Below are 24,392 nucleotides of genomic sequence, written 5' to 3' on the forward strand. Positions count from 1 at the left end.
GCTGGAAGCTCAGAGCCGACCGCATGCGAATCTGACGAGGGAGGGAGAAGGAGGCCCGGCGAGGCCCGGCACACGCGCGGGAGGCTGCTGTGTGAAGTGCCATTGTGTGCCCGGTGTGAGCGCGTGCCTCCCTCTCCGTGGCTGTTTGTGCCCAGTGTGCGGGCCAGCCAGTCATTCCGTGGCATCTAACGGACAAATAACCAGCCCCGTACACCCCCCCGACACAAAACTGGTCATTTATTCGTGTTGTTAGGAGGCAAAAAAATGTACAGTTACAAGAATCATTTTCCAAACAGAGGTTAAATATGAGCTGAAAAGTGTAAAAAAGGAAGAGGAACATCACTTTACAAATCATTAAATTAAACACATAAACCAACAGAAAACAAAACCCAAAGAACCAACCCCCCATGCTGAGTTCTCTCCTTGTGCAACTCTGCAAAATGAGAACAGAAAATGAGGTGGCCCATGGAGTTGGGGACCCCAGGAAGGGGCAGGAGCTGGGAGCCAGGAACGGGCAGGAGGGGCTGCTGGGGCGCCCCGGGCGCTGGCCTCCTGCCCCTTCCGCCTGGTGCTCTCTGGCACCTGGTTGTGCCTGGTGGCCCTACTGAGGCTAGGGTGGGGGTGGGGGGGCAGACAGGGGCACCTCCGGAGGTGGCAGTCAGCCTGTGACGTTCAAGCACTACGGGGACAAGCCAGATCGGGAAATGGAAATGAACGCGACATGGGGATGGCCGCCAGTGCCCTGGCTGGTACCTGCCCCCCAGGTGCCAGCCTTCACTTTCCTAATCTGGACCTGCCCCAAGCCCACCCCGCATCTCTTTCCTTCTTTCCAGACCGCCCCCCTCCCGGGTCCTGACGGGCCCCTGCAGCATCAAATGGTTGATTTTAGTCTTTGCTTAAATTAAAAAATTAAAATATATATACATATATATACTGTACACACAGGACGACAACAGAAGAGTGTTGAAAAGGGCAGTGTAGGAGTGGGGCACGGGAGAGAGGAGGGCAGGGACTATGGGGCCAGGGCTGTTAAGGGGCCGGAAGCAGGGCCGGCAGAAGGCAGAGGGAAGGGGAAGGGCGAGAGGTTAGGGGGCCAGAATGGGAACGGTTTATTTTACAATAAAATCAGGAGTTCAAACCTCAGCAGAACAGGACTCTGGGATCCCCAGAGGGCCCCTCCCCACGCTGAGTGAGGAGGGGCGGGCTTAGGGGGGACGGCAGGGTGGGCGGGGAGCTCGGCTTCGGGTTTGGATGACAGCAGGTCCCTGGTCCGAGGGGGAAGGACCGCAGTCTCAGCTTCTCCGTGACTTTGAGTGTTGAATAAGCCACTGTAGGGTGATATCTGGGTGGGGGACGACAGAGAGGTTTATAGGCCTTCTAGTTTGTGCTGGGCCGACTGGGGAGGTGGAACAAACACCTTAGGGAGTGGCCTAAGCCCAGGGCTTCCAAAACTGCAACTGGGGATCGACTCTAAGGGCAGCAAAAGCCCAGAGCCATCGAGCTCCAAACAGCCCCAGATGAGTGGCGGGGGGCATCTGGGTGGCGTGAAGGACGGAGCCATGGGACGTCACAGCCAGAAGGGGCCTGGGAATCGCCTGATCTAACCCTGTGACCGTTATAGTGGGGGAAGCAAGGCTCCAGGAAGGGAGCGATTTGCCTAAGATCACACAACCAGTAGAGGGCAGAGCCGGGTGATGCTCAGATTCTGAGCTTCCCCGATGCCTGTCCTACCCCAGGAGAACCATAGAGCTTTGGGCTTCAAGGAAGGTTGTGGAGTGAAAACCTTTGAGAGTCACTGCCCCAGAACACCCAGAAGTGCCTCTCCGCTCCTCCCCTTGTCCCAGGCTCTTCCCAGAATGCCAGCAACTCCCCCATACCCACGCGCACCAATGTTGTCCTTTTCTTTGCAGGAAATGGAGTAGCAGCAGATCTCTCGGTCCTGGATGGCAGAAAGATTCCTGGGGGGAAACCAGAGTAGAACCTGCTGAGGCTAGGACTGCCCAGGAGGCCTGGGGCTGGGGGCGCCAGAGTCCTTTTCTTGCTCAGGAGCTACAATGGGGAGGGCGAGGCTCCGGGAAAGGTAGGCTCTGCTGCCACCATGTGGCGAATACTGAGAGCAGCAGCAAGCCGTCTCCCTCTCCCGTGGCCTGGGAAATCGGGGGAGCAGGGAGGAAGGACAGAGAAGAGTAGCCAAACTCACATTTTCTCAATCAGCTCCTTCTCATCCAGTGCTCCTGGAAGGTCTCGCTTGTTACCCAGGACTAAGACCTACAGAGGAGGACAAAGACTAGGTCCAGGGCTGCCGGGCCAGGCCGTCTGTTTCCTCTCCCCACCTCAACCGTGCCTGGCCTTCACCTGCCTCCGGCCAGGCCCCCATTGACTTCCCAGCGGGCTCCCTCCCCCCCGCCCCCACTCCAATGCGCTGCTGACCGGAATGCCCTGCAGCTGGGGTTTGTCCAGTAGGTTGTGCAACTCATTCTTGGAGGCCTCAATCTTCTCCTGGTCAGCGGCGTCCACCATGTACCTGGGGGACAGTAGGGTGGGGACAAGCAGGTTGACACTACAGGCTGAGAGGTAGGAAGAGAAGGACCTGCTGCTTGCAGAGCAAACCTCTTGTTTGGGCTTGGTCACCTCTTGATCTGTGGGCTATCTAGGCCTCCTTCAGGGCCTGCCGTTATCCCGTCGTCCAAAGTCCCCTCCGAAGAAGCTGTCATGCAGGGGGTGAAGCTTGGCTCTTTGAGATTATGTGTAAATCCCTCCCAAAGTGACCCTCTTAAGTGTTCAGGGAAAGACTAGCTATGGGTGAGTGAGAAAAAAGCAAAGGATGCCCCAGAAGATTTTCTTGCAGCAAGATACTTTTAAAAAATGAGGTCAGGGCCACCTAGGTGGCTCAGTGGGTTGAGCGACCGACTTCGGCTCAGGTCGTGATCTCGTGGTCCATGAGTTCGAGCCCCGCGTCGGGCTCTGTGCTGACAGCTCGGAGCCTGGAGCCTGCTTCGGATTCTGTGTCTCCCTTTCTCTCTGACCCTGCCCCGCTCACGCCCTGTCTCTCTTTCTCTCTCAAAAATAAACAAACATTAAAAATAATTAAAAAAAAATTTTTTTTTTAATGTTTATTTATCTTTGAGACAGAGACAGACAGAGCATGAACAGGGGGAGGGTCAGAGAGAGAGGGAGACACAGAATCCGAAGCAGGCTCCAGGCTCCGAGCTGTCAGCACAGAGCCCGACGCGGGGCTCGAACTCACAGGCTGCGAGATCACGACCTGAGCCGAAGTCGGTCTCTCAACCCACTGAGCCACCCGGGCGCCCCCCCAAAAAATGTTTTTTACATGAGGTAAAAAACAATGAAAACAAAACAATCTTTTGTTTGGGCATACACATGTGAGATAAAATTATTTTTTAAAAGCAAGGGAATGAGCCACTTAAATCGCACAAAAGTCAGGAGAGCGGTGACTCTAAATTGGGGGGAGGCAGGGAGACACAGGTACTTTGAGCCGGTTGATGCTCTGGTTCTCAGATTGGCCGGGAGGTGCCCAGAGTGTTTCACAGATATTCTTATCTGCACACAAAGTAAAGGCCGGCTGTGTACGGACAGTGTGTTGCGAACCCAGCACTTTGATGGATCCAGTTCTGGACCTGTGGCTCCTACAGGTAGTGAGGTTGCGGGGGCCGGGGCGGGCGGGGTGGTGGTGGGGGCGGGGAGCCAGGTGAGGCTGAGTCCTGCCACCAGCCTGGCCCTGCACTTACACAATGGCACTCACTCCTCGGCAGTAGCGCTCCCACATGCTGCGGAATCGGGGCTGTCCCCCAATGTCCCAGAGCTGAGCGAGAAGAGGGTGACACGGTCTCAGCAGCAAGCAGGCAATCGAACCCATCTTGGCTCCCAAGTCCCCCTCCCCGCTCCCCTACTCCCTGCCCCCCCCCCCCCCCCCCCGCCCCAGGATTCATGTGCTGTCCGGTCCTCCTGTCTCTGCACCCCTCTGACTGCCTCAGAAGTCTTGTGCTCTTTTCCGCACTATCCAAGCCTTGGCTTTCCTTCAGCTTCTCCCCCCAGGGGTCGCAGATGCCCTCCCCAACTCCCTTCCGGGTGCCCGGCCCCAACAGGCACACACGGGCTCTTCTGTGACCCCAGCTGTGCCCAGAGTTTTGGCTTCCTGCCGCTCACCTTGATGGTCACGTTCCCTTTGGTGATTTTGCGCATGTTGAAACCCACGGTGGGGATCATGTCCTCGTTGAACTGTCCTGACTGGGAGGAAGAGTCAGAATTGGAAAAGGGGTAACAACTGACAGAACCCAGATACGCCACCTCTGGTGGCCACGGCCACAAGGCTGCAAGAGTGAGGCAGAGGCCAGGCCCGAGCTTCACAGGCACCCCTCTGCGGGGGGGCATGGGGCCATCTCCTGAGTGTCCCTTGGTTTCAGGGGGCATGGCCATAAACAACTCAGGTGTTCACCCAGTTCCTGGGGCTCTCCCATGAACACGAGGCCTGTCTCCTTCAGGCAAACTCAAAGTCTCGCAGCCCAGACCGGGGAAAAAATTCCTCCTAAAGTCTAACCTACATCTCTCTGTTGGAACAGGAGCCCCTTTATTGTACTTAGTCTCCAGTGGAGCAGAAGAATTACCTCCCAACAAAAGAACTTCAAGCAGCTCGTGATAAGCAGTGAGGGGGGATCTCAAGGGAAGGAGACATATCTTCAAACTGGCAGTAAATGTTTTGAGGGAAGGTAAAGTGGCCACCCCAACGTGCAATGCCCACCAAGTAATTTCTGGATTGTCCGGTGGTTGTGGTCTATTTGTACTACACTCCATTTGTTAGGATGGATAATCCACACTCTGTACTCCCTGTTGACTTATGTGTCTCCCCACTGGACTGAGAGCTTCTTGGGGAGGGGAACGACGCCTCCATTAACAACATTAGCAAATGTTTGCTGAATAATTAGGAGTTGACTATAACTCCATATCCCATGACCCACTCTCGAATTCAAACGATCGTCGTTTCTCCCCCCTCTAAATGGTCTCCAAGATGTCTAGATTGCTCTAAACTAGCCCAGGCCTGCAGGCCAGACCAAACTTGCTCCAAGGTCATTTCCATGTTCACATGTAGGACAATTTTGCTTACAACCACCCCCCTCAGGTGCAGGAGATGGGACTTGCTTAACCTTGAATCTGAGGGTGACAGCCTTGTCTCTCTACCATGCCATTTGTTTGTACTAGGTGGTAGGAATAATTTGCCTCAGGTCACGTAAGGAAGTCAGGGGCTCTGACCCTTAGCCAAGGTGTAGGAGATGATGATTTCTTATCCAGAGCCTGTAGGCCTGAATGAAGACTGCCTGAGGATCCATCCAAATGAGAGTGAGCGATTCCCTTTTATCCAGAGGAATCACCCGAACTCATTCACCAAAGTTCTTGCAAGTGAGAACTGAGTCCTTATGACTCATGCTCATGACAAAGTAGAGTAAGGGTTCCCACCCCAAGGGTCACAGATGGACTGCAGAGAGTCCGTAAACCCCCTGAAATTGCTCCCGATGTGCATGTACAAAATTTTTGTTTGTATGGACACTTCTCTGGGGAAAGGGTGTCTAATTTTTATCAGTTATCAAAAGGGTCCCAGAGCCCTAAAAGTTAGGAATCACCGAGGGAAAGGGAGCATCCTGAAGGAGGACGGCTTTGCTTCCAGCTAAGTATGGAGGCCCTAAACACATGTGGTCTAATATCCAAACCCCAGCAAGGTGCCAGGGTGGGGGTGGGGGCACCCGCTGGACCAAAGTCCACTCCTCCCCATCGGGGCTGCTGAAGAACATAAGGGTCTAAAGAAGAAAGCCCAGTTTTTATTAACCATTCACATGGAGGAGCGTGGGCAAGACACTTCAACCTCATCGGGCCTCAAGGCTTCCTCCCGTGAAATGGGGACCAGGGTTTTTGTTTCCTAGAGACTGGCAAATAAGGCTCGCAAAGTGCTTGGAAATGGAAATGGTCTGGGTGTCGCATGAAGAGCCATCTGGCATCTCTGGCAAATAGAAGATTCATAGGCTCCCATATACATGAAAAAGCCTGGCCTGGCACAATGTGATTTGGGGCTAGGAAAACGTTCGGGAAACCAGGCTCCCCGGTACCCAAATAGCCAGTTCAGCTGTGAATCAAAGCTAAGCTGCAACCAGGTTATGACTTCATTTCCCTGCTAATGCCTCCTGATCTCACAAGCTCCTCACTTAATGGCTGGAAGTAACCTTTTGTCTCAGCCTCGAATACCCCCTGGCTCATTCCCTCTTGGGTGGGCTCCCACTGTCTGAAAATTCTGTATAATGAGTCAAAAATTCATCTTCCTAGAACTTCCATCCCTTGTTCCAAAGACTTGGGTACCCCAAGAGTAGTTCTTCCATAGGACAGTCTTTTACACTTTTAAATATTTGAAAAGGGCTCTCTTTTTTTCCCTCAGGCAAAACATCTCCTACTTTCTCCATCACAACTTTTTGAGAGGAACTCAACAGAACACTTCTAGGTCCTTAGGAGGACTGTGAAGTCTCTGTATAATTTTTTTTTTTTCCAGTTCACATTAGCCTGCTGAGTAGCTAGACACATAAACTCAACTTCTATTTACAGTCAGACCTCATAGGGGGAGTAGAAAAAGCCAAATGGGAAACAAGCTGAGACCAACAGATGACAAATGAGCGGGCAAAGGTGATTCAGAAAGTCAGCGGTGGGCATAGGAACAAAGGCCAGGGGTCCCGATTCTTCATTTCCTTCTGAAAGACATTCTACCGTGGTTATACACAAGGTGGGCAGAAATGCCAGTGCGGGAGCCCTGGAGGATTGGAGAACACCAGTTTCCCTGATCCTAAAACTCCCGCGGAAGTCCACAAGGGGTGATTTTTCTTGGAAGGCCTCTTTAAAGGGAAATTTTGCTGGCACTTTTAGGATGGTGAGCCCTTCGGGTGAGCCGAAGTGGCAAGTTGAGTATCGAACGGGGAAATGCATGGGCTAAGATCTGTACATCACCCAAGCTCTGACCTGGCAGTGTAATATGTGACTCTTGGGTTCTGTTCCTGGGTCTGATCCTGTTTTGGATATGATGCAGGTCTAGAGGAGGCCCTCCTGACGAGGAACTGGAACCCACCTGGGTACCTGTGCATCTCTGCCCAGGCGCGTGGCTTCCCTGGGGACTGGAGGTGACACCTAGGGTGAGCTGTTAGAGCAGCAACAACTTGGTCCTCCTCTTGGCCTTACCCTGGAGACGTCTCCCAGATCTAAATGCCTAGAAGCCAAGCCACCCAGGCCTGCAGGATCAGAGTCCAGGTGTTATGTTCCTGCCCAAGGGGGCCCAAGAGCCCAAGTCAATGCCAAATCTAACTAGGGGCCAAACTCTCAGACAGGAGCCCAGGGGCACATGTCGGCTAGGAGACTATCATGCCAAAAAACCCAGGAGGGGCCTGAAGGTCCTGGCCTGTCGGATGAGGAACTAGGAACCACTGGGTGGAGAAAGGGGCAGGAGTCCTCTGTAAAACATGTTTGGAAAAGGAAGCCAGTGCCTAAATATGTGACCGTGGGGTACCCGCAGCTCCAGCCTCCAGCCTTCCCTCTGCCCTCCTGCCTCAGGCCATGCTCCTTCTGGGATGCTGAGATCCATCAGGGGGGCCCTCTTCTTCCGGGATGGGCCACAACACAGAGAAGTACCTGGGCTGACCGGCCATACTTCTTTGCTAACCCACATCATCGGCATTTTTGGCCAGTGTGTGGCCAATCCACAATTCTCAGAAACCCCAGTATGGGTACTGGGACCGGCGGGGGGCAACCCCAGCACCAAGCCTCCCTCAGCCCCACACGCCCAGTCCAACCAAGCTTTTTAATGCAGGCCGCAGCCATTACCGCAGCCTCAGCTCACACACCCATGGAGCCCATCTTCCCTTTTTGTAAGACAGATTTTAACTCCTTCCCCACCACTCCCTGGCAGTGAAAGACTTACAATTGCCCATCTCCGTCTGGACTACCCAAAGCCCTCAGAGCCACTCTCTCCCGTGTCCCTAGAGTGGGCAGCGCCCCTCCAACTCATCCTCTGGTTGGGGCACCTCCTGCTGCAACTTCTGAGCCAGACGGAGACTCCAAACTCCCTTTACGATGCCATCCTCCCCGGACCCCCAGCTAAGACGCCGCGGGTTCCTGGAGAGGAGGAGTCTGAGCTGGTGCCAAGGGCCTCAGCTGATGCCACTACCCCCAGGGGACACCTCCCCTCCCCCTCAACAGCGCCGGGGCTTCCCCTTCCGGCAGAGAGGGGTTAAAGCCTCGGGGTGGGGCTGGGCTTGCCCAGGCCCCTTCCCCAAGCGGCTCCGGCCGCCGGGTCCCGCGACCCTCCGCACGCGGGGCGGGAAGGCCCGGGCGCTTTCGCCCCGTCATGCCCCCTCGCGCGGGGACCGGAGGGAGCCTGTCTCTGCAGGCGGCGGATCCCGCCAGCCTCGTGACCCCCAGGGGCCGCCAGGCCCAGGGCCCCAGCCGGTGTCCTCGCCCCCCTTCCCCCGCCCCCAGCCGTGCCATCCCGGCCCGGGCGGGACAGCGGGTCGCGCGCCACCCAGGTCTCCCACGGGCCGTGCTAGGCCCCAAGCGCTCGGGCCCGCTCCTCCCCCGCCCGGCGCCCGGCGGTGCCCGGCCATGCCAGGCGGCGACCCCGGCTCACCAGGGCGCGGCGCAGGCCGACACAGGCCCGACCCTCGGCCGGCGCCCCGGGCCCGCGCCCCGCGCCCCCGTACCGCGATCACGTTGACGAAGGTGGTCTTGCCGGAGTACTGCAGCCCGACCAGCGTGAGCTCCATCTCCTCCTTCCAGAACAGGGCCTTGAACCAGTCCAGCAGCTTGTTGAACAAAGCGATCATGGTCGCTGCGGCCGGCCCCGCCCGGTGCCGGCTGCCCGCCGCCCCTCGCTGCCCTCGCGCTGCGGCCCGGAGCGGCCCCTCCCCGGTGCGGCCCGGGTCCCGCGGCTCGGTGCGGGCGGAGGCTGGAGCGCAGCGGCCGACGACTCGCTGCCCCCGGATCCGCTCGCCGATGGGTGTGGCTTCGGCGCCCTCCTCCCCCTCCTCCTCCTCCTCCGCCGCCGCCGCCGCCGCCGCCGCCGCCGCCGCCGCCGCCCTCCCGCGCCGCCGCTGCCCGGCTGTGTCCGGCTCGCACCCGAGCGCGCGCCCCTCCCTCGCCCCTCGCCGGGCCCGCGGGTGGGGTGCGCGGGGAGCCCGCGAGCCTCCGGGGTAGGGCCTGCGCCTGCTGGCGTCCGGGGACACTGGGGAGAGAGGTCCCCTTCCCGGGCTGCGGCGCCCTGGCTGGCACCCCTTTCCTTCTTAAAGGGCGGTGGGCCCGAGGTGCGTGGGGTCCCCGTTAAGCAGGGTGGAGAAGGATGCTTCACCCACTTTCCAGGACGCGGAGATGAGCTCTCTATGAAAGGGAGAGAAATGGAGGCTTTTTGTTGCCTGAATCCTTGGCCTCTGAACATCTCTGGGGACGGAGTCTTATCCTCTCAAAACCTAACGGGCGGAGAGTCACAACCGTCTTTGGGTGTTTTAATACTCCATCTTGTTTTGTTAACCACAGTTTACCTGGACTGCGTGTTTAGGAAGCCTCTGGCCCAAAGTGAAACAGCTGTTTGAGGCTGAGGTTGATTTTCACTAGTATCACCATAATTCGTAGATAAAATCCTGCCGGGGTGGGGGGTGGGGGTGCCAGTGAGGGAGATCTGCAGCGGATGAAAAAGTTGGCCTGTTTTGGTAAAAGTCAAAGTTTTCTTCAGGAGGAGAACTGATGGTGGGAGATGTAAGGCAGGCAGAGATGCCTCCCTAGCCACAGGGCTGCTGAACCCAGGGGCTGGCTGTTTCCCAGTAGTTCCAGGCATCAGGGCAAACCTCCCACCTAGGAGGAGTGCTCTTTAGAATCAGGTTTTCAAACACACTCAGGTGTAGTCTCTTGTTCTGGCTAAAGGTGCATAAACTGTCAAAGCATATGTCAAACCTACCCAAGATGACCAAATGATCATTTGATCATTGGTCTTGAAGCAGAGGGATCACAGAGTATCATCTTTCTAGCTTCTGCCCTTTATAGGTTCCCGTCCAGCTCCGAAGGTGCACCTCTGCCCCATTTCTTAAACCGACTACTGTGTCACTTTGTTTGATGTGTCTCAAGAAGTTGCTAGAAAAGTGCATATCCTGGGATAAGGATCGGCAGCCTATTCCTGGGTCTCTGGGGTCTTACTCTCTTGCTATAAAGAGGCCTGAGAAAAGATGGAAAGAAGGAATGAATCAGTCATCCAAAAGGTTTTTATTCTCCCACTTGGTTCCTTTTCCAGAGCTTGTACTCTCTAAGTTCTAGAATGGGGTTGGGGCCACAGTTATAGGGTGGGGAGCCTGTGGGTCTATGGCCACGCACCTGCTTCCCTCCGGGTTGGGTCTGAGCTCAGGGCAGGATCAGGCACTTGAGAGCTCTGTGCCCTCCTTCACAGGCACAGGCTGTGAGTGCCTCCCAAAGGGGTTAGGAGCAGGTGAGCCATTCCTGGGGCTGTAAGGAAGGAAGAATTCCATTGTGAGACCAAGCGGAGGTGTTAAGAAAATTAACCTCAGTTTCAACGTTGCACGTGCTTCAGAAGCGATGTCATGAATAAGGAGGCCCGGCTGCTCGCCAGGATCCAGCTTCTTGGGGGGTTCCACAGAGAGCTGGCATCAGTCAAGGCAGACCCCAGGGGCTGAGTGCCCGGAGAGATGGTGCCTTTCTTCATCCCCACAGGCAGTTCATTTTGGATTCAAGGACGAAGGATCTGGATGCCTTCCTGGGGAGTGTATGTGAGCCCTGAGATAGATCTTGGGTGCCCTGGAAATTGTATTGGTGCCGAGATGATGAAAGGAGTTAGTTTTCTGGGAGAGGCTATGAGGGTCCCAACTCTGCGGTCCCAGGCTGAGGCCCCTGGTCTGCGTGCGGTGCTTCACCCAGATAGTTCATGGAAACAGCCAGGCTCTCCAGCTGTACTCTGCAAATGCAGGGGTGGATGGGGGCAGGGCGCAGGAGTTTCTTGTTTCTTGCTCCTTGTTTCTTCCTCACCGTTCGTTCTTTTATGCCTCCTGGTACCCAGGGTACCTTCTGAGGTCATGAAAGGAAGACAGAAGATGCTGGGCCTCTCTCGGGAGTAGCTGGGGTGAGTGGCTGGCAATTATGGAGGCAGGGGCAGCCCTCTGGGCCTCTGAGGGGTCGCCACACTTTCCCTCTTCCAAAAGTCTCAATGCCTGGCCTGGTCACCTCTGTAGCCTGATCCCAGGACACAGGTGTGGGCACAGGGGTAGTCTGGGTCCTTGTTCTCTTTGGGGGGTATCCAGCCCTCACAGATGTGGGGTGAGGAAGCGGAAGGTCACTGCCGGGATGTTGAGAACTTGGCCACGGTCAGGACCAGACTTTTCCCAGCTCCTGCCTCTGGCCAGTTCTTGGGCAGGGCCCAGGTGGAAGATGATCTTGGGATCACTCTCTTGCCAGGCCCAGGAAGGGGATACAGCTGGAGCGGCTTCTGGGAGCTTCTCTGATTACTTTTCCCTATGGCAGCAAAGCACTTAATGCCCATGTCATAGACGGAGAGATGAAGCTCACAGAACACTTTAGACAAGACTGGGACACTGGTCCTTTCTCGGCTGTCTCATAAATGCCAGTTCCTAGCTCGAAGTTCAGAGAGACACGGGAGGTTCCCCCAAGTGTCCACTTGGGGCTACTAGAGGAAGCAGAAGAGTGGCCGGTGGTAAAGACCTGGAGTCTGGTCCCAGTTCTTGCCGATGCAACTTCCTGTGACCGCACGTGCCCGCTGAGGAAGCACCCCTTCCCCATGCCTGCCCAGGGGATCCCTCAGATCACAAGGCCCACTTTCCCCAGAACCACCTGCCCAGGCGTGGGGGGATCTGGCACCTGGGCTGGTGGAGGTACCAGCGGTCAGGGGCAGGGCTCCTCCGGTAGCTGGGCTGCATACAGGGCCAGGGTGTGGTGCAGGAACTGGTATTGCTCTGTGGTCTGGATCATCCCGCCCCTGCAAGGAGAATATGCAGAGACCATGAGCACAGGAGGGGCGAGTCAAGCATCCCATAGTTCTGCAGGGAGAGTCTCCCAAAGAACCTGTCGACCCCTTCACATATGTTTATCCTTTGGGCTTTCTCCTCTTTTTTCTGCCCCTCAGACCTTCCCCACGAGCGAAGCCCCGCCCCTCTCCCCTGCCCCTTACTCAGGGCTGGGCCCCATTGCTAGCTGTGCCCAGGAGGAGAACTTTTTCCTCTCTGACCCATCGGCTCCTGGGGCAGCGCCAGGCCCCTGATTCCTCAGGCCAGGCCAGGAATATTCCTGAGCCTCAAGGTTTCTTCCTCCCTGTCTTAAAAGTAAAAATAATAATTCTGTGTATTTGTACAGTAGGTTCTCATCTTTGAAAAACATGTTCCCTATGCATTAACTCATTCCTTAACGCGGCTCCTGGGGAAGGAGCCGTCGTTTCTCTCTAGATGAAGAAACGGGGGCCCAGAGAAATACAGTGATGGCTCAGTGAGATGCAACTCAGAATCGGCACCGCGGTTCCCGGTCTGCAGATGCAGAGGGCTTCTGTGCAGTATCTGTGCTTGCCTGGTGTCTAGAACCAACCACACCCTATCCCTCCACCTTTCCCTGAGCAGGGGATTTGGAAAACCACAACCAAAAACCAAAAAAGATACAAGGCTCAGATATCCGCAGAGTGGCATATTTAATTCTAGGCCGCCAAGCTAAAATTTTAGATAGAGATTCTTTCCTGGGTGTTAGTTGCACAAGGAAACCGCTCTTTAAGCCATGGGCCCTTTCCTTTCTGGAAGGAAGTGCTTGGTGGTGATGAGCCTCTAAGTGCCCTGGTGCCCAGGAAGCACTGATGCCACTCCTTCACGTCGTTAGGCCTATTTACGTTCATAGACCCACCTGTCCAGCCGCAGTTGGCACACGATACCCAGAATGTCCACTTCCCCTCGGGCCTTCAGCTGTTGACAGCCAATTCGGGTGGCGATGAAGCAGCCAGTCCGGCCAATCCCTGCACTGGGTACAGCCAGGGAGGGGACAGGGAGGTCACAGGAGACCAGAGAACATGGGGGCCAGGCCTCAAACTACAGAGAAAGCCGTAGGGACTTAGGGCCCCCTATTTTGGGGGTGGGGACATGAGGGCGGAGGAAGGTAGCAACACCTTCACAGGTTAGAGCTGGCACTGGAGCAGTTTCCATTTCGTCTGGCCTCACCATAAACCTATCCCAGGTCACCCTCCAGCCCCCGTGGACATTTCGAGGAGCTCTCTTCTGCTCAGCGGCAGGCAGTGGTTTCCAGCTGTCCGCGTTGCCTTTGACCTTGTTGAGCCCTTGAGCCCTGCTTGTCTGACCAGGACACCATCTCCACAGCTGCTGACACTCAGCCCCCTTCTCCCACCTCGGGTCCCTCCCACAGCTGTCCCCTCCACGCTGCTGTGTCTTGCCCTTTGTTCCAAAACCTTTTCAAGGACTCCCCGTCTTTGGGAAGACTTCTTATCTGAAGCCCTGGTAGAAGCCACTCACGACCTCCCAACACTTATGTCCAGGTGCGCCCTGTGGGGAAGAGGCTCATGGGCCCCCTCTGTCTATACTTGTGCCAGTATGTTCTATTCAGGGTAGGTACCCCCAAATGGTTACCTTATCGTAAGCTTGTCCCCCGTGGTACTCCCCCCCCACCCCCCCACCCCACTCCACCCCACCCCAATCGGATTGTTAGTATGTAGCCAAAGCATTCCTTTGAAATGGCACTTAGCTAGTCTTATGAGGCCCCTTGTGATCTGGCCTTCCGGACTGCTTTCTCATCACTCTCCTTCCCTTCCCCCACATGACCTCCAAGGCCCCATCTTCTAACTCTGCTCCCAGCAATGTCCATTTACAAATTTCATCTCAGGGGGTGCCTGGGTGTCTTAGCCGGCTGAGCATCAGACTCCTGATTTCAGCTCAGGTCATGATCCAAGGGCATGGGATCGAGCCCCATGTAGGGCCCCTTGCTGAGTGTGAAGCTCCTCTCCCTCTGCTCCTCTCCCTTGCTTGTGCTCTCTCTCTCTCTTAAAAAAAAAAAAAATTCATCTCGGAGCCTTTGCACATGCTGTTCCATCTGCCTGGAACGCTTCCTTTTTCCACTCTTCACTTGATGAATTCACCTTTCAGATTTTAGCTTAGTTTGGTGTCCTTTCTCCTGGAAAACCTTCTCTGGCCAGTCTGGGATGGGCGACTTGGTTCTGTGCTCCCCTACACCTCCCACTGTGCTGTGCTTAATCATTTGATCTGCTGTCTTTCCCACCAGACTATAAACCCAGCAGGGCAGAAACTGAGCTGTCTCCTCAGCATCTAACACTGTGCCTGACAGTAACTCGTTCTCAATCAATAGTTGTTGAATAAATGAGTTTCTCGGAGCACCCGCGTGGCTCAGTCGATTAAGCGTCCGACTTCAGCTCAGGCCATGATCTCACGGTTTGTGAGTTCTAGCCCCGCATCGGGCTCTGTGCTGCCGGCTCAGAGCCTGGAGCCTGCTTCAGATTCTGTGTCTCCCTCTCTCTGCCCCTCCCCTGCTCACACTGTCTGTCCCTCTCTCTCAAAAGTAAAACATTAAATTTAAAAAAAAAAATTAAAAAATAAATGAATTTCTCAACACCGGGGACCATGTTTATTTCCCTCCCCAGAAGACTGGGAAGCTTTCTGATGTTCTGTCCCCTCTCTGGCTTGTACCTGAATGTCCAGCCCAGATGGCCAGGTTCTGCATGAAGGAGAGAATGAGCTGAATGACCTAGAGATTCCCATCCTAGGTAAGACTTGGGCCTGCCCGGTGCTGTCCTTAGACCCCTTCCAAGAAGAGACCCAATGGCAGGGAATGGGGCACCTGCTCATAGGCTGCTGGGGAGGGCGGGGCCACATACCTGCAGTGGACTACGATGGGCCCAGTGTTGGCAGCTGTCTCTGGGCTTTCCTCCACCTCGGCCACCAGGCGCAGCAGAGGCCCAGCCGATTCTGGGGTCTGGTGATCAGGCCAGGCAGAGAAGAGGACATGTTTCACTACCCGGCACTCCTCCTGGTGCTGGCATAGGAACAAGGGATGAGAACCAAGGTCAGGGTAGGGGGCACTGGCAGCCTTCTTCTCTGGCACCAGAGGAGGGCAAGGGCTAGAATCCCCCCCTGGGTCAGTCATGGACCCTGAGCAGGCCAGGTCAGCCCTTCTCCTGCTCATCATACTCCACCATTCCCTCCTCTGAAATGCTGGAGGGAATGCTGTCCAGGGAGCGGGGGAAGACCCAAGTTCAAGTCCTGGCTGGGCTTCTAACTAGCATATGACTTTGGGCAAGTCCCTTAACCTTATTTACTTAGAAGAAGGAGACCGTGATATCTTATTGGTTTGCTTCTCAGGATGCTTGGAGGATAGGAGTTGAGAAAGAAATGCTTTGAAAAGTATAAAATGCTATATGATAATAGAAGGCATTTTAAAGCACTTCACATGTGTCATTATACATCTGCCTGGACTTCCGGTGGTTCCTTCAGCATGACTCTGGGACCCCTCCTCTCCTCTCCTGGGCCATTCAGCACGGATGGGCAGATGGGCCTTCCTGGTGGTTTCTGCTTGGCTAGTTGGCTCTGCCCTGTTAGACTAGGGCAGTACCCACGTTCTCTTGCTTTTTGCCTCAAGCTCTTCTTCTAGACGTGCGTTCAAGAAGGTTTCGATGAATAAACCCTTGGATCCCAGTAAAGGTCAGGCCTGAGTTTCAGCGATGCTGGAGACAGCCTGACCTCCCTGTACCTGGATGGTGAGCTGCCGCACAGTGTATTCTGGACATTCTTTTGTGCCTTGGATGCGGATCCGGAAGGGTCCATAGGTTTCCTCTTCTGTGGGCCAGTAGTGGACACATTTCTAGGAGGGAGGGAGCTGGGAGTCAGAAGGGGGAAGTGTCTATCAGCTGGAGCGGGGTCCAGGACAGCAGAGAAGGAATTGGGGTCCCCTCCCCATTTCCCTCCCCCATCGGAGGGGCTCCGCACTGCCTGGGTCAGTACCCAGGGGCTGGGCTCTCCTGCAGGTGAAGTGCTTACCCCACCCCCCATTCTGGCTGTGGAGAGCCCCGATGGTGTATATCTCAGAAACTTTTCTGGGAAGTTCAGGCTGGGCCTGGCTATAGGTATCGTCAGCTTCCAGGAGAGGCCCTAGTCCCAAGCTGCCCTGAGTCGGGGCATGTGTTGTGGGGTAAGAAGTAGCCTTTTCTGGGTTCACTAAGGACTGTGACTCCACCTCCTACCTCCTTGCCTTCTCGGAGCTGAGTGAGCATGACAATGAGTGACACTTCTTCCTGCCACACCATCTCCCAGAAGTCTGATACGGTGTTGGGCATGGGGCCCTGGGTCGCAATGTAGACCTTCTCCTGCCCGTCGTAGCCCTGGGGAGATGGATGCATAAAAGGAAGGGTGGGAAGCAGTGAGAGTAGAGCCCCAGGGAAATCCTGGACTCTGGGGGTCCTGGGGTCAGGCTGAAGACACTGAACATACACACCCGGACATACCCGTGCACACACTGGAAGGCACGTGGTGGAAAGGACACAGGCTCTGGAGGGAGGAACACGTGGGTTCAAATCTCTGTTCTGCTGCTTACTAGCTATGCCACCACAAGCAGGTTACCTAGCCTCCGTTAAGCCTCAGCTTTCTCATCTGTAAATTGGGCACAATAGCTATCTTGCAAGAATGTAGCACAAACCACATTCAACAAATCATATTGAGAGTCTAGCGCTATCAGGTCCTTTGGAAATGTTTGTTCCCTTCCTCCCCTATTGCTTTCTACTAGCACAAAATAAGAAAACGGTGTTCAACATTGGTTGAGTGAATGTTTCACTTTTACTATTACTTTTACATATATTTAGTAGCAAGACGTGGCACATTCTTGCTAGCCCTTTTCTCTCCCGGTCAGAATCTCAGCTCCTCAAGATGATGAAATCCAGACAGACCACTGTTCACTAAATTTCTGCCAGCAAATAGGAGATTTGCAGAGTCCCGGGCTAACAGCTTTCAACCTCTTGGCACCTCTGACCTCTGGCCTAGCCACTTGGAGCCACTAGAGGGCGCTACTTTTACATCTACTTCGGGCTAGTAGAGGTGGGAAGCTGGGGTAGAGAGGCCGCCTTGCCTCCCTGGTTCCTATAGTTTGATGTTAAACCATTTCCTCAAAGGAGGGGCTGTTTTGGGAGGCAGTTAAGGGTAGAGAGAGAGAGAAAAGGGAGGCAGGGGAGCATTCCTATTTGTGTTAGCACCTTCCATGCAGACCTAAGAGCCAGGAGCCCTGGGGCTACGAGGGAGTGAGTTCAACAGGGCAACTTCCTCCATGTGTAAAGGGTTGGCAGGGATGATGTGATAACGTGCATTAAGGAGACTGGGTGGTTTCTTCTTTTCAGCCTAACATCTGCTCTGTTTTCTCAGCTGGTGTCTTGGGGCCTCTTCGGTGTCTGTCCCATCTGGGGGGGGGGGGAGGAGGGGCATGGCAGTAGTGATTTGGAGCAGGAACCCACAGCTGGACGATATTCTCTGGGGATGTCCTCAAACACAGCGCACCCCCCGACCCCACCCCCATTCCCTGCACGGCAGCCCCAGCTAGGCCACTCACACGGATGTAGTTGGCGTTGATGTAGTCTCCGTCTTCTTGGCTCTGTGCCCGGCCTAGACAGACACGGCTCTGGGGATCTAGGAAGTTAAAATCAGCAGAGGTCAGAGGTCAAAAGGGGACCAACTAAGGCGCACTCCCAACAGGGTCAGGAAGAGGTGAGTTCCTGTGCGTATCACAGTACCCCGTGTATCGCAGGTGGTCAGAGACCCCCTAAATTACTTTATATGCAGACATTAAGGAGCCACAGAATGTTTCTGAGCAGTAGAGTGACATGTTCAAAGGAATAACTGGGGAAGGCTTACTGCGTGGTGTTGTGCAGGACGAATGAGGAAAGGGAATGGGGCCGCAGAGACCCTAATGGGCAGTTACTGAAATATTCTAGCCTTGAAGTCAGGAAGAGGATAGAGCACAATTGTACCAATAAGGCAAGGGAGGAAAAAGAGGGGTCATGGAAGAAGAGTTTTTTTCCTTTCTAAATTTATTTTAGAGAGAGAGAAAGCATGAGGCAGGGAGAGGGGCAGAGGGAGAGAGAGAGAGAGAGAGAGAGAGAGAGAGAGAGAACTTTAAGCAGGTTCCACGCTCAGTGCTGAGCCCAACACTAGGCTCCATCCCACGACCCTGGGATCATGACCTGAGCTGAAATCAAGAGTCAGACGCTCAACGGACTGAGCCACCCAGGCGCCCCAGGAAGAGTTTCTTTCTGATGGTGAATATGAGATTTGGATGAGCGACTAGCCCCAAATCCCGCAGTGGTGACGTGGGACCAAAAGTCGGGTTTCATTCTGCCACTGGGCGTGCCAGCCTCTCCCTCGAAGTGGGGAGATCCAATCCAAGCTGGAATGAAGAAGTTAGCTTGTAAGGAAAGGAGACGAGCTCTGCCAGTGCTGGCTTGGTTCTGGACAGAGGAGAATTGCAGGGAGACTTCCCTCCTGGCCGGGAGTGGGGGGGCGGGGGGGGGGGTGTTGGGGAGTGAGGGGGGTGAGGGGGGGGATGGGCGGCGGGGGGAGGCTGGTTAGACTTAGATCAAGAACAAGGGCCGCTCCCTCCTCCCCCCCCCCATTCGATGAGTGCTGAGCCACCCCTGCGGGCAAATGTCTGTCACCGCAGGAGCCGGGAGTGGTGAGCTAAGGCCTCCAGACAAGGAGTTGCTGGAGGTGGGTGGGCCAAACAAGGCTTCTCTGAGTGGGGGGAGGGGGAGAGTCTCTGAGGGTCTCCTGCTTGCCTCTGCAAAGCAGGAGGTGCTGATCCCTGGGCCCTTTGAGCTTGCAGGGTCAACCCCTTACAGCCCCAGGACTCCCATCTCCAAACTCTCTCACTGCTCTCTTGCAGAGTCCCTGCATTTGACTTGCTCGAAGCCCTCTCTCTGGGAGCCATCCTGATGGTGCCTTTGCCACTGCAGACCTCTGCTGGGCATTTCCCACAGTGGAGGAAGAGGAGAAAGAAGCTGTGACCTCGTGCAAGTTATGCCCGAGGCAACTTTTCTGTGATTCCAAATCTACTCCCTGGGGTCGTTTTGAGAAATGAGTTAACATCAGCAACTCCCAGCACCGCCTGGCCCACTGTAAGCATCTGCAAATATGAGTTGCTGTATTCGCACTGTGGTTATGATCCCTGCCCAGCCCGGGGATGGTATTGGTGTTTCTCTGCTGAAAGAAAATGCTCTATGTGAGGGAGCTCTTGCCTGGCTGAGGCTGTGTGTCGACTCCTGAACCTGTCCAGCCCCAGGGACAGCATCACCTCCCTTGAAGCCCGCCGCACTTCTTACTTGGCAAGATGGTCTTATATCGGTCCTTGGAGGCGTGGCCAGGAATATCCAGGTCTTCAGAGTTGACAAAGTTTGAGGGGATCTTCTGGCAGAGGGAGGAAATGAGTGAATATAGCCGATGTATCTTCCCAGCCTCCTTTGCCCCCTTCCCCCGCTTTATCTAGTAGAGCTGGGCCCTTGCTCTTCTCTCCCGGCTTCAGTAGGTCTGGATGGGGTGGAGGGCAGAAGAGGGAGCATGGGGCAGTTTTCTCCCCTGATCCGAGGGTTCTCTTTCCTGAGGTCCCAAAGAGGAGGCACCCTGCAGTACCCAAGATAGTGCGGTGCCAGCTGGCTGTCTCTGATTCAGAAGGGCGGATGGACTCCGAGGAGACCCCAAGTTCTTACCAGGAATTCCTCTTCCAGCTGCTTGGGGCTGGGTGGCTGGTGCTGCAGGGCCCAGCGGGTGAGGGGGTGTCCAGCTGTGCGCAGAAAGTGTAGGGTGACCTCCCGGGGTGTGTTCACTGAGCAAATGGGCTCTACAGCTCCCAGGGACCGCACATCCAGCATCAAAGCCACATTGGAGCCTCGCCTGCAGGCACGGACAACCAATGCCTAGTGAGTGCCCAAGAACATCGCTGCTCTGACCATTATTATTGTTATAGGACACGCCTGAGGAGGCTGCTCCTTGTTTCCCCCTTGACCCACAGGCCCGGTGGGCTCCAGGTTCAGGACCCTGCTACATGCGTCAGATCGGGGTAGCCTTGAACCCAACTGTTCTCTCCACCTGCCCACCCCTGCCCATTCCTCCCTGGCCTCCAAAGGTCAGACCTACATCCAGACCCAAGACAGCCCTGCTCCAGGGGCTGGCTGCTCAGCCCATCTTGGGGTTTGGGAAACAGGCACGAGGTTGCCGTGACACTTTATGCCCTAGACATGTAAAGGACATGCAAAGGACATGCAAATGAACACATGTGGTTTCCTTTTCCAGATTGGAGTCAACAGCTGAGGGCCCTCTGGACTCAGCTGTCAGAGCTGGAGAGGCAGATGGAAGGAACGGGACACAGTCTCAGAGCTGGGAAGGCCCCCCCCCCCCCCTCCACTCCCAGGAAAGATCTCACCTCTCCTGCAGTCGCACATGCTTCTTGGCTGGTGCTTTGGTGGGTGGAGGCTGGGTCATGGCTGCCCCCAAAGACCAGGTCGGCAGCCGTGCTCTGGAGCACCCCCCCCACGGTCCTGGACCATGCTGGGTGGGGTGCTGGGCCCAGGGGAGGCTTACTCAGCCATGAGGTTCACCTGAAAGACAGGAGCCCTCAGCTGTTGCCCTCTGGCCTGTCTGACTGGCCAGGAGAAGGCTCCCAAGTCCTGGCCAGCTGCCTGTTTTCTGGTACCTCTGTTTTTACTGAGGTGTCTTCTGTTCTCCGAGCAGCAATGTCATTTTCACTGCGGGAAGGCCAGGATCTCTATGGGGGGGACCCAGGGTGGTGGGGAGTCTGAGATTGGAGTAGGGGCCCAACAAGGGGTAGAGACTGTGGGGGAGGGCAGGAAAGCCTCCAGAAGGAAGGAGAGAGGGGAAGAGAGGCGGCTCAAAGCAAGAGTACAAGGGGCTCTAAGCTGGGACCCAAGTGAAAGAAGGCAAGGGAGGAAACACAAACAATTTTGTTCTGTGTAGAAGGGAGAGAGAAGGCTCACAGACACCACCTCTAGTCCAGGCCTTCTCTGAAATGAAAGGTTTAAGGCTTCTCGAAGCGTTGGAGCCAGTTGGGGACCCTTGTAGACCCTGTCCTAACCGCTGGCAGCTTCCGAGTTCATTCTGGCTTCTGGGGTCTCTGTCCAGGGAGGTAGGCTGGGGGTGGTGGTGGGGGTGTGTTTCCTTCCTCCTCTGCCCATCCCCCCATCTCCCGCCTCTGTAACTGTCACAGGAAATGGCCTCACCAAGCCCTTGAGCATGGTGAGGCGACAGCTGGGGGGTACAAGAAGGGGCATGGAGGTGGTGGGGCCATCTCCTCTTGGGGGACAGTCCCTATCTTCCAGAGCCAGGTCACGCTTCTGAGGAGCGGGGGCGGTGTTAGAGTTGCTAAGCCCGCAGGGACAGAGGTGAGGGGACAGAGTGGGCCCCGTGCAGATGTGGATGATAGAGGCTGTCCCGAAGCAGAAAGGGGTTCATCGGCCTCTGCTCTCCTTGCAGCCCCCTGCGGCTCCCCTGCCCCCCCCCCCCCCACCTCGGGGCTATCAGCTGGGTCAGCACCCATTCGACAGCCAGGCACTCTAGCACCCAATGCGACGTTACTCACACCCTCCGTGGAGATGCCCTCCTGTCTCCCCAGGGTTCACACCACCCCAGGACCACAGGGACCCCTCCTCCCCCCTTTCAGGTACTTACTGAAGTAGCTGTGTCCCCCAGGCTGCCTCTTGCCAGCTGTCTGTCTGTCTGTTGGTTGGTCTTTGAGGGCTGAGGAGGCTTCAGGAAGCCAGCTTCCTCCCTCTGCCCCTCCTTGTTGCCACCCACGCACACCCCAGCTGCACGCTGCCCTCCCGCGCCTGCAGCCACCGCCAGGGGTCGGGTGGCTCTTGCCTGTGCCCCTTTGGGTGTGGGCTGGCTGTGTGCCAGCACTTTTGCCATGGGTCTAAGGCCCTGCTCCCTGGGGATAGACCAGGTCCTGTGGGTCTTTGTCACATTCAGCCTCTGCCTGCTTACTGGGCAGAGCTCAGCTGTCCCACATGGAACGCCTCATTGTTCCTGTTCAAGCTGGCCCTGTCCACACAGTGATTTCTACTCCTCTGCTTTGGCCTCAAAGCCCTAGTCCTGGAAGCCCTTGCCCTCTCAAGCCTTGGGAGTTGACGGTCAGGCACAGGTTACGCCTTCTCAGAGCAGAGGTGGGTGTGGACTTGGAGTAGGGTGGGGGAGAAAGGAAGCAGGAATCTTTGCTCCACAAAGACCCAGGCCAGACTAGAAGGGTCGGCTTCAGGACCTGAGCCACACCCCAGCTCTCAGCTGCCTCCGGTTTGAGATGGACCAGCCAGCCCGGAAGTAGATGGCAGAGGCTGCTCGTAGAAGAGTCTGGGGGGCTTTCCCCCTGCGCGCAAGCCCTTCAGGCCTCGTCCCCAAATCCTAACATCTATTGAGAAGACTTACAGATAGTGGACAGTCTCTGGCCCTCACATGGGGGGACTCCCACGTCTTCTTCGCCTCTGGGGCATCTGGATGCCTGGGGCCTAGGAAGTGGCCCCCACGTCCAAGATTCCACTGCCCACCCCCCATCCCCCACCCCCCACCCCCCGCCTTGCCTCGGCAGGCCCCTTTCTGGCCAGCAGCCCAGCTGGTTCATGCTCGCTGCGGCTTCTTCTCCCTTGTAACATTCCAAACACCCTTCCTTTCCCAGCCCCAACACGCGCAATCCTCGTCCTCTCTCTTCCTCCCACTACTGATTCAGCTGTCAAACGGTGACAGCAGAAAAGGAATGATTTACAATAGACACAGGGGGTGGGCACACTGGAGGGGCGGTGGGGAGGGTGCTGGCCTGCTGCTGGCCTAAGGGGGAGGAGGGTTGGGATAACCCTCTGGAGCTCTGGAGGCTTCCCAGCGCCTGTCTTTTCTCCTGGAAGTGGGGACCAGGAACCGGCTCTCTTCGGAGACCCTCCAGGGCCAGCTGGTCCTGGACCCTTCTTTACTCTGGGGAGTGGTTTCCCCGAAAGGAGGCTGATCAGAGCTGGAGTAGTAGTTGGCTGTGGTACCCAGAACAGGGTGTGGTGTGTCGGTGGGGGGGAGCGCAGGAGAGCCTGGCAATCCCTGGTCAACCTGTGGAAAGCGACCCGGGGCTGGCCTCTGCTCCAGCTGTTCCCCTAAGCCCACTGGGATCTCCACTAATGGGCAGTGGGGCCCTGGGGATCAAAGAAGGGGGCAGGAGGGGATAAGAAAGAGGGCCACCCCCACTGGGCCAAGCTGTCGATTGTTATCAGGAACAGGAAGCTAGGATACCACAGGGGTGGGGAGGAGGAAGCAGGCAGAGCCTTACCCCCACTGGTCCGCCAGTGCCTCCAGGTTCCCACCAGGTCTCCGGGGTCTGAGCCCCATTGGCCTCGGGCACACCCCCTACCCTCCCAAGGCTCACCCGGCAGCAGTTTGAGGAGCTGGAAGCTGAGCTCTTGGGTGAAGAGCAAGGAGGCTGGGGGCCAGGAGATGGGAGGGGTGGTTGGTGGTGGGGGTGGGGGTAACGGCATTAGGCAAGACCCTGCGGATCTCTCAGTTCCCTCTGGGTGTGTTTGGAGGTGAGGGAATAGTCACTCTTTGCCTCCTGCCTCACCCCTCTCGCCCTCTGCTTAGAAATGCCTGGATACGCATGGAGGTGTGGGGCTAGAGCCCAGGAGGGGTGAGGGCACCACCCATAAGCCTCAGATGGTCCCAGATACCCTACAGCGCCTCCTCCCCAGACTGGCCAGGCTCCTGGAATGGGGAAAGGCCTGGAGTTCTCTGGGAGTGACTCTACCTCCAGAACCTTCCCCGTCCCCGGGGTGGAGTGACCCCAGACAGCTCTGAAACCTTCATCACTCCAGCCACTGCTTTGCCTTCCAGAGTTGGGATTTAGCTTCCAGCCACCCTTGACTCCAAAAAAAAAAAGTATAGCAATAGTTGAAAACCAGAAAGACCCGTGTGCAATCTTAATTGTGGCCCATTAGCTGTGTGACCTTGGGTGCGTTACTGAACCTCCCTGAGGCTCAGTCTCCACATGAGGGTCCTCCCTGCCCAGGGGGATGTGCCTAGCACCTCTCTGGTCTGTCCAGTGGTGCCGGGCTGTGAGCTGGAGAAGCTGGCCAGGGCAGGGGGCCAGGGGAGTGGTGTCCGGTGGGAGGGTCTGTGTTTCCTCTCCCACAGACCCCCGCTTTGTCCAGCTAGCCTGCAGGGACAGAGCTTCCTGGGCACACTGCCCTCCTCCTTGCCATCCCCCAGTCCCAGCGCTGCCAGCCACAACTCGCTGCTTTCGGGGTCAGAAGCCCCTTGCAGGGGCAGCCG

At 56.2% G+C, this 24,392-nt stretch overlaps 2 protein-coding genes across 2 annotated transcripts; both read right to left on the bottom strand.

The window, feature by feature from the left end:
- Positions 1-218: 218 nt before the first annotated feature.
- On the bottom strand, positions 219-9,007 carry ARL8A (ADP ribosylation factor like GTPase 8A). Its single transcript, XM_042925509.1, has 7 exons — positions 8,742-9,007; positions 4,168-4,248; positions 3,750-3,823; positions 2,431-2,524; positions 2,201-2,268; positions 1,888-1,958; positions 219-1,342 (listed from the first exon to the last, which is right to left on the bottom strand). Exons 1-7 carry the CDS (start codon positions 8,862-8,864, stop codon positions 1,293-1,295), a joined length of 561 nt encoding a protein of 186 aa, XP_042781443.1. The 5' UTR covers positions 8,865-9,007; the 3' UTR covers positions 219-1,292.
- Positions 9,008-10,273: 1,266 nt separating this feature from the next.
- Positions 10,274-22,710, bottom strand: PTPN7 (protein tyrosine phosphatase non-receptor type 7). Its single transcript, XM_042925467.1, is given in 12 exon segments — positions 10,274-12,028; positions 12,934-13,047; positions 14,927-15,084; positions 15,799-15,909; positions 16,289-16,426; positions 17,641-17,717; positions 19,406-19,490; positions 19,790-19,973; positions 20,503-20,612; positions 20,614-20,693; positions 22,514-22,646; positions 22,648-22,710. Coding segments are annotated over 12 exon segments (1,347 nt in total). The 3' UTR covers positions 10,274-11,934.
- Between the last annotated feature and the right edge of the window lie 1,682 nt (positions 22,711-24,392).

The sequence above is a fragment of the Panthera leo genome, chromosome F3, assembly GCF_018350215.1.
Source record: "Panthera leo isolate Ple1 chromosome F3, P.leo_Ple1_pat1.1, whole genome shotgun sequence".
In the NCBI taxonomy this organism is placed as follows: Eukaryota; Metazoa; Chordata; class Mammalia; order Carnivora; family Felidae; genus Panthera; species Panthera leo.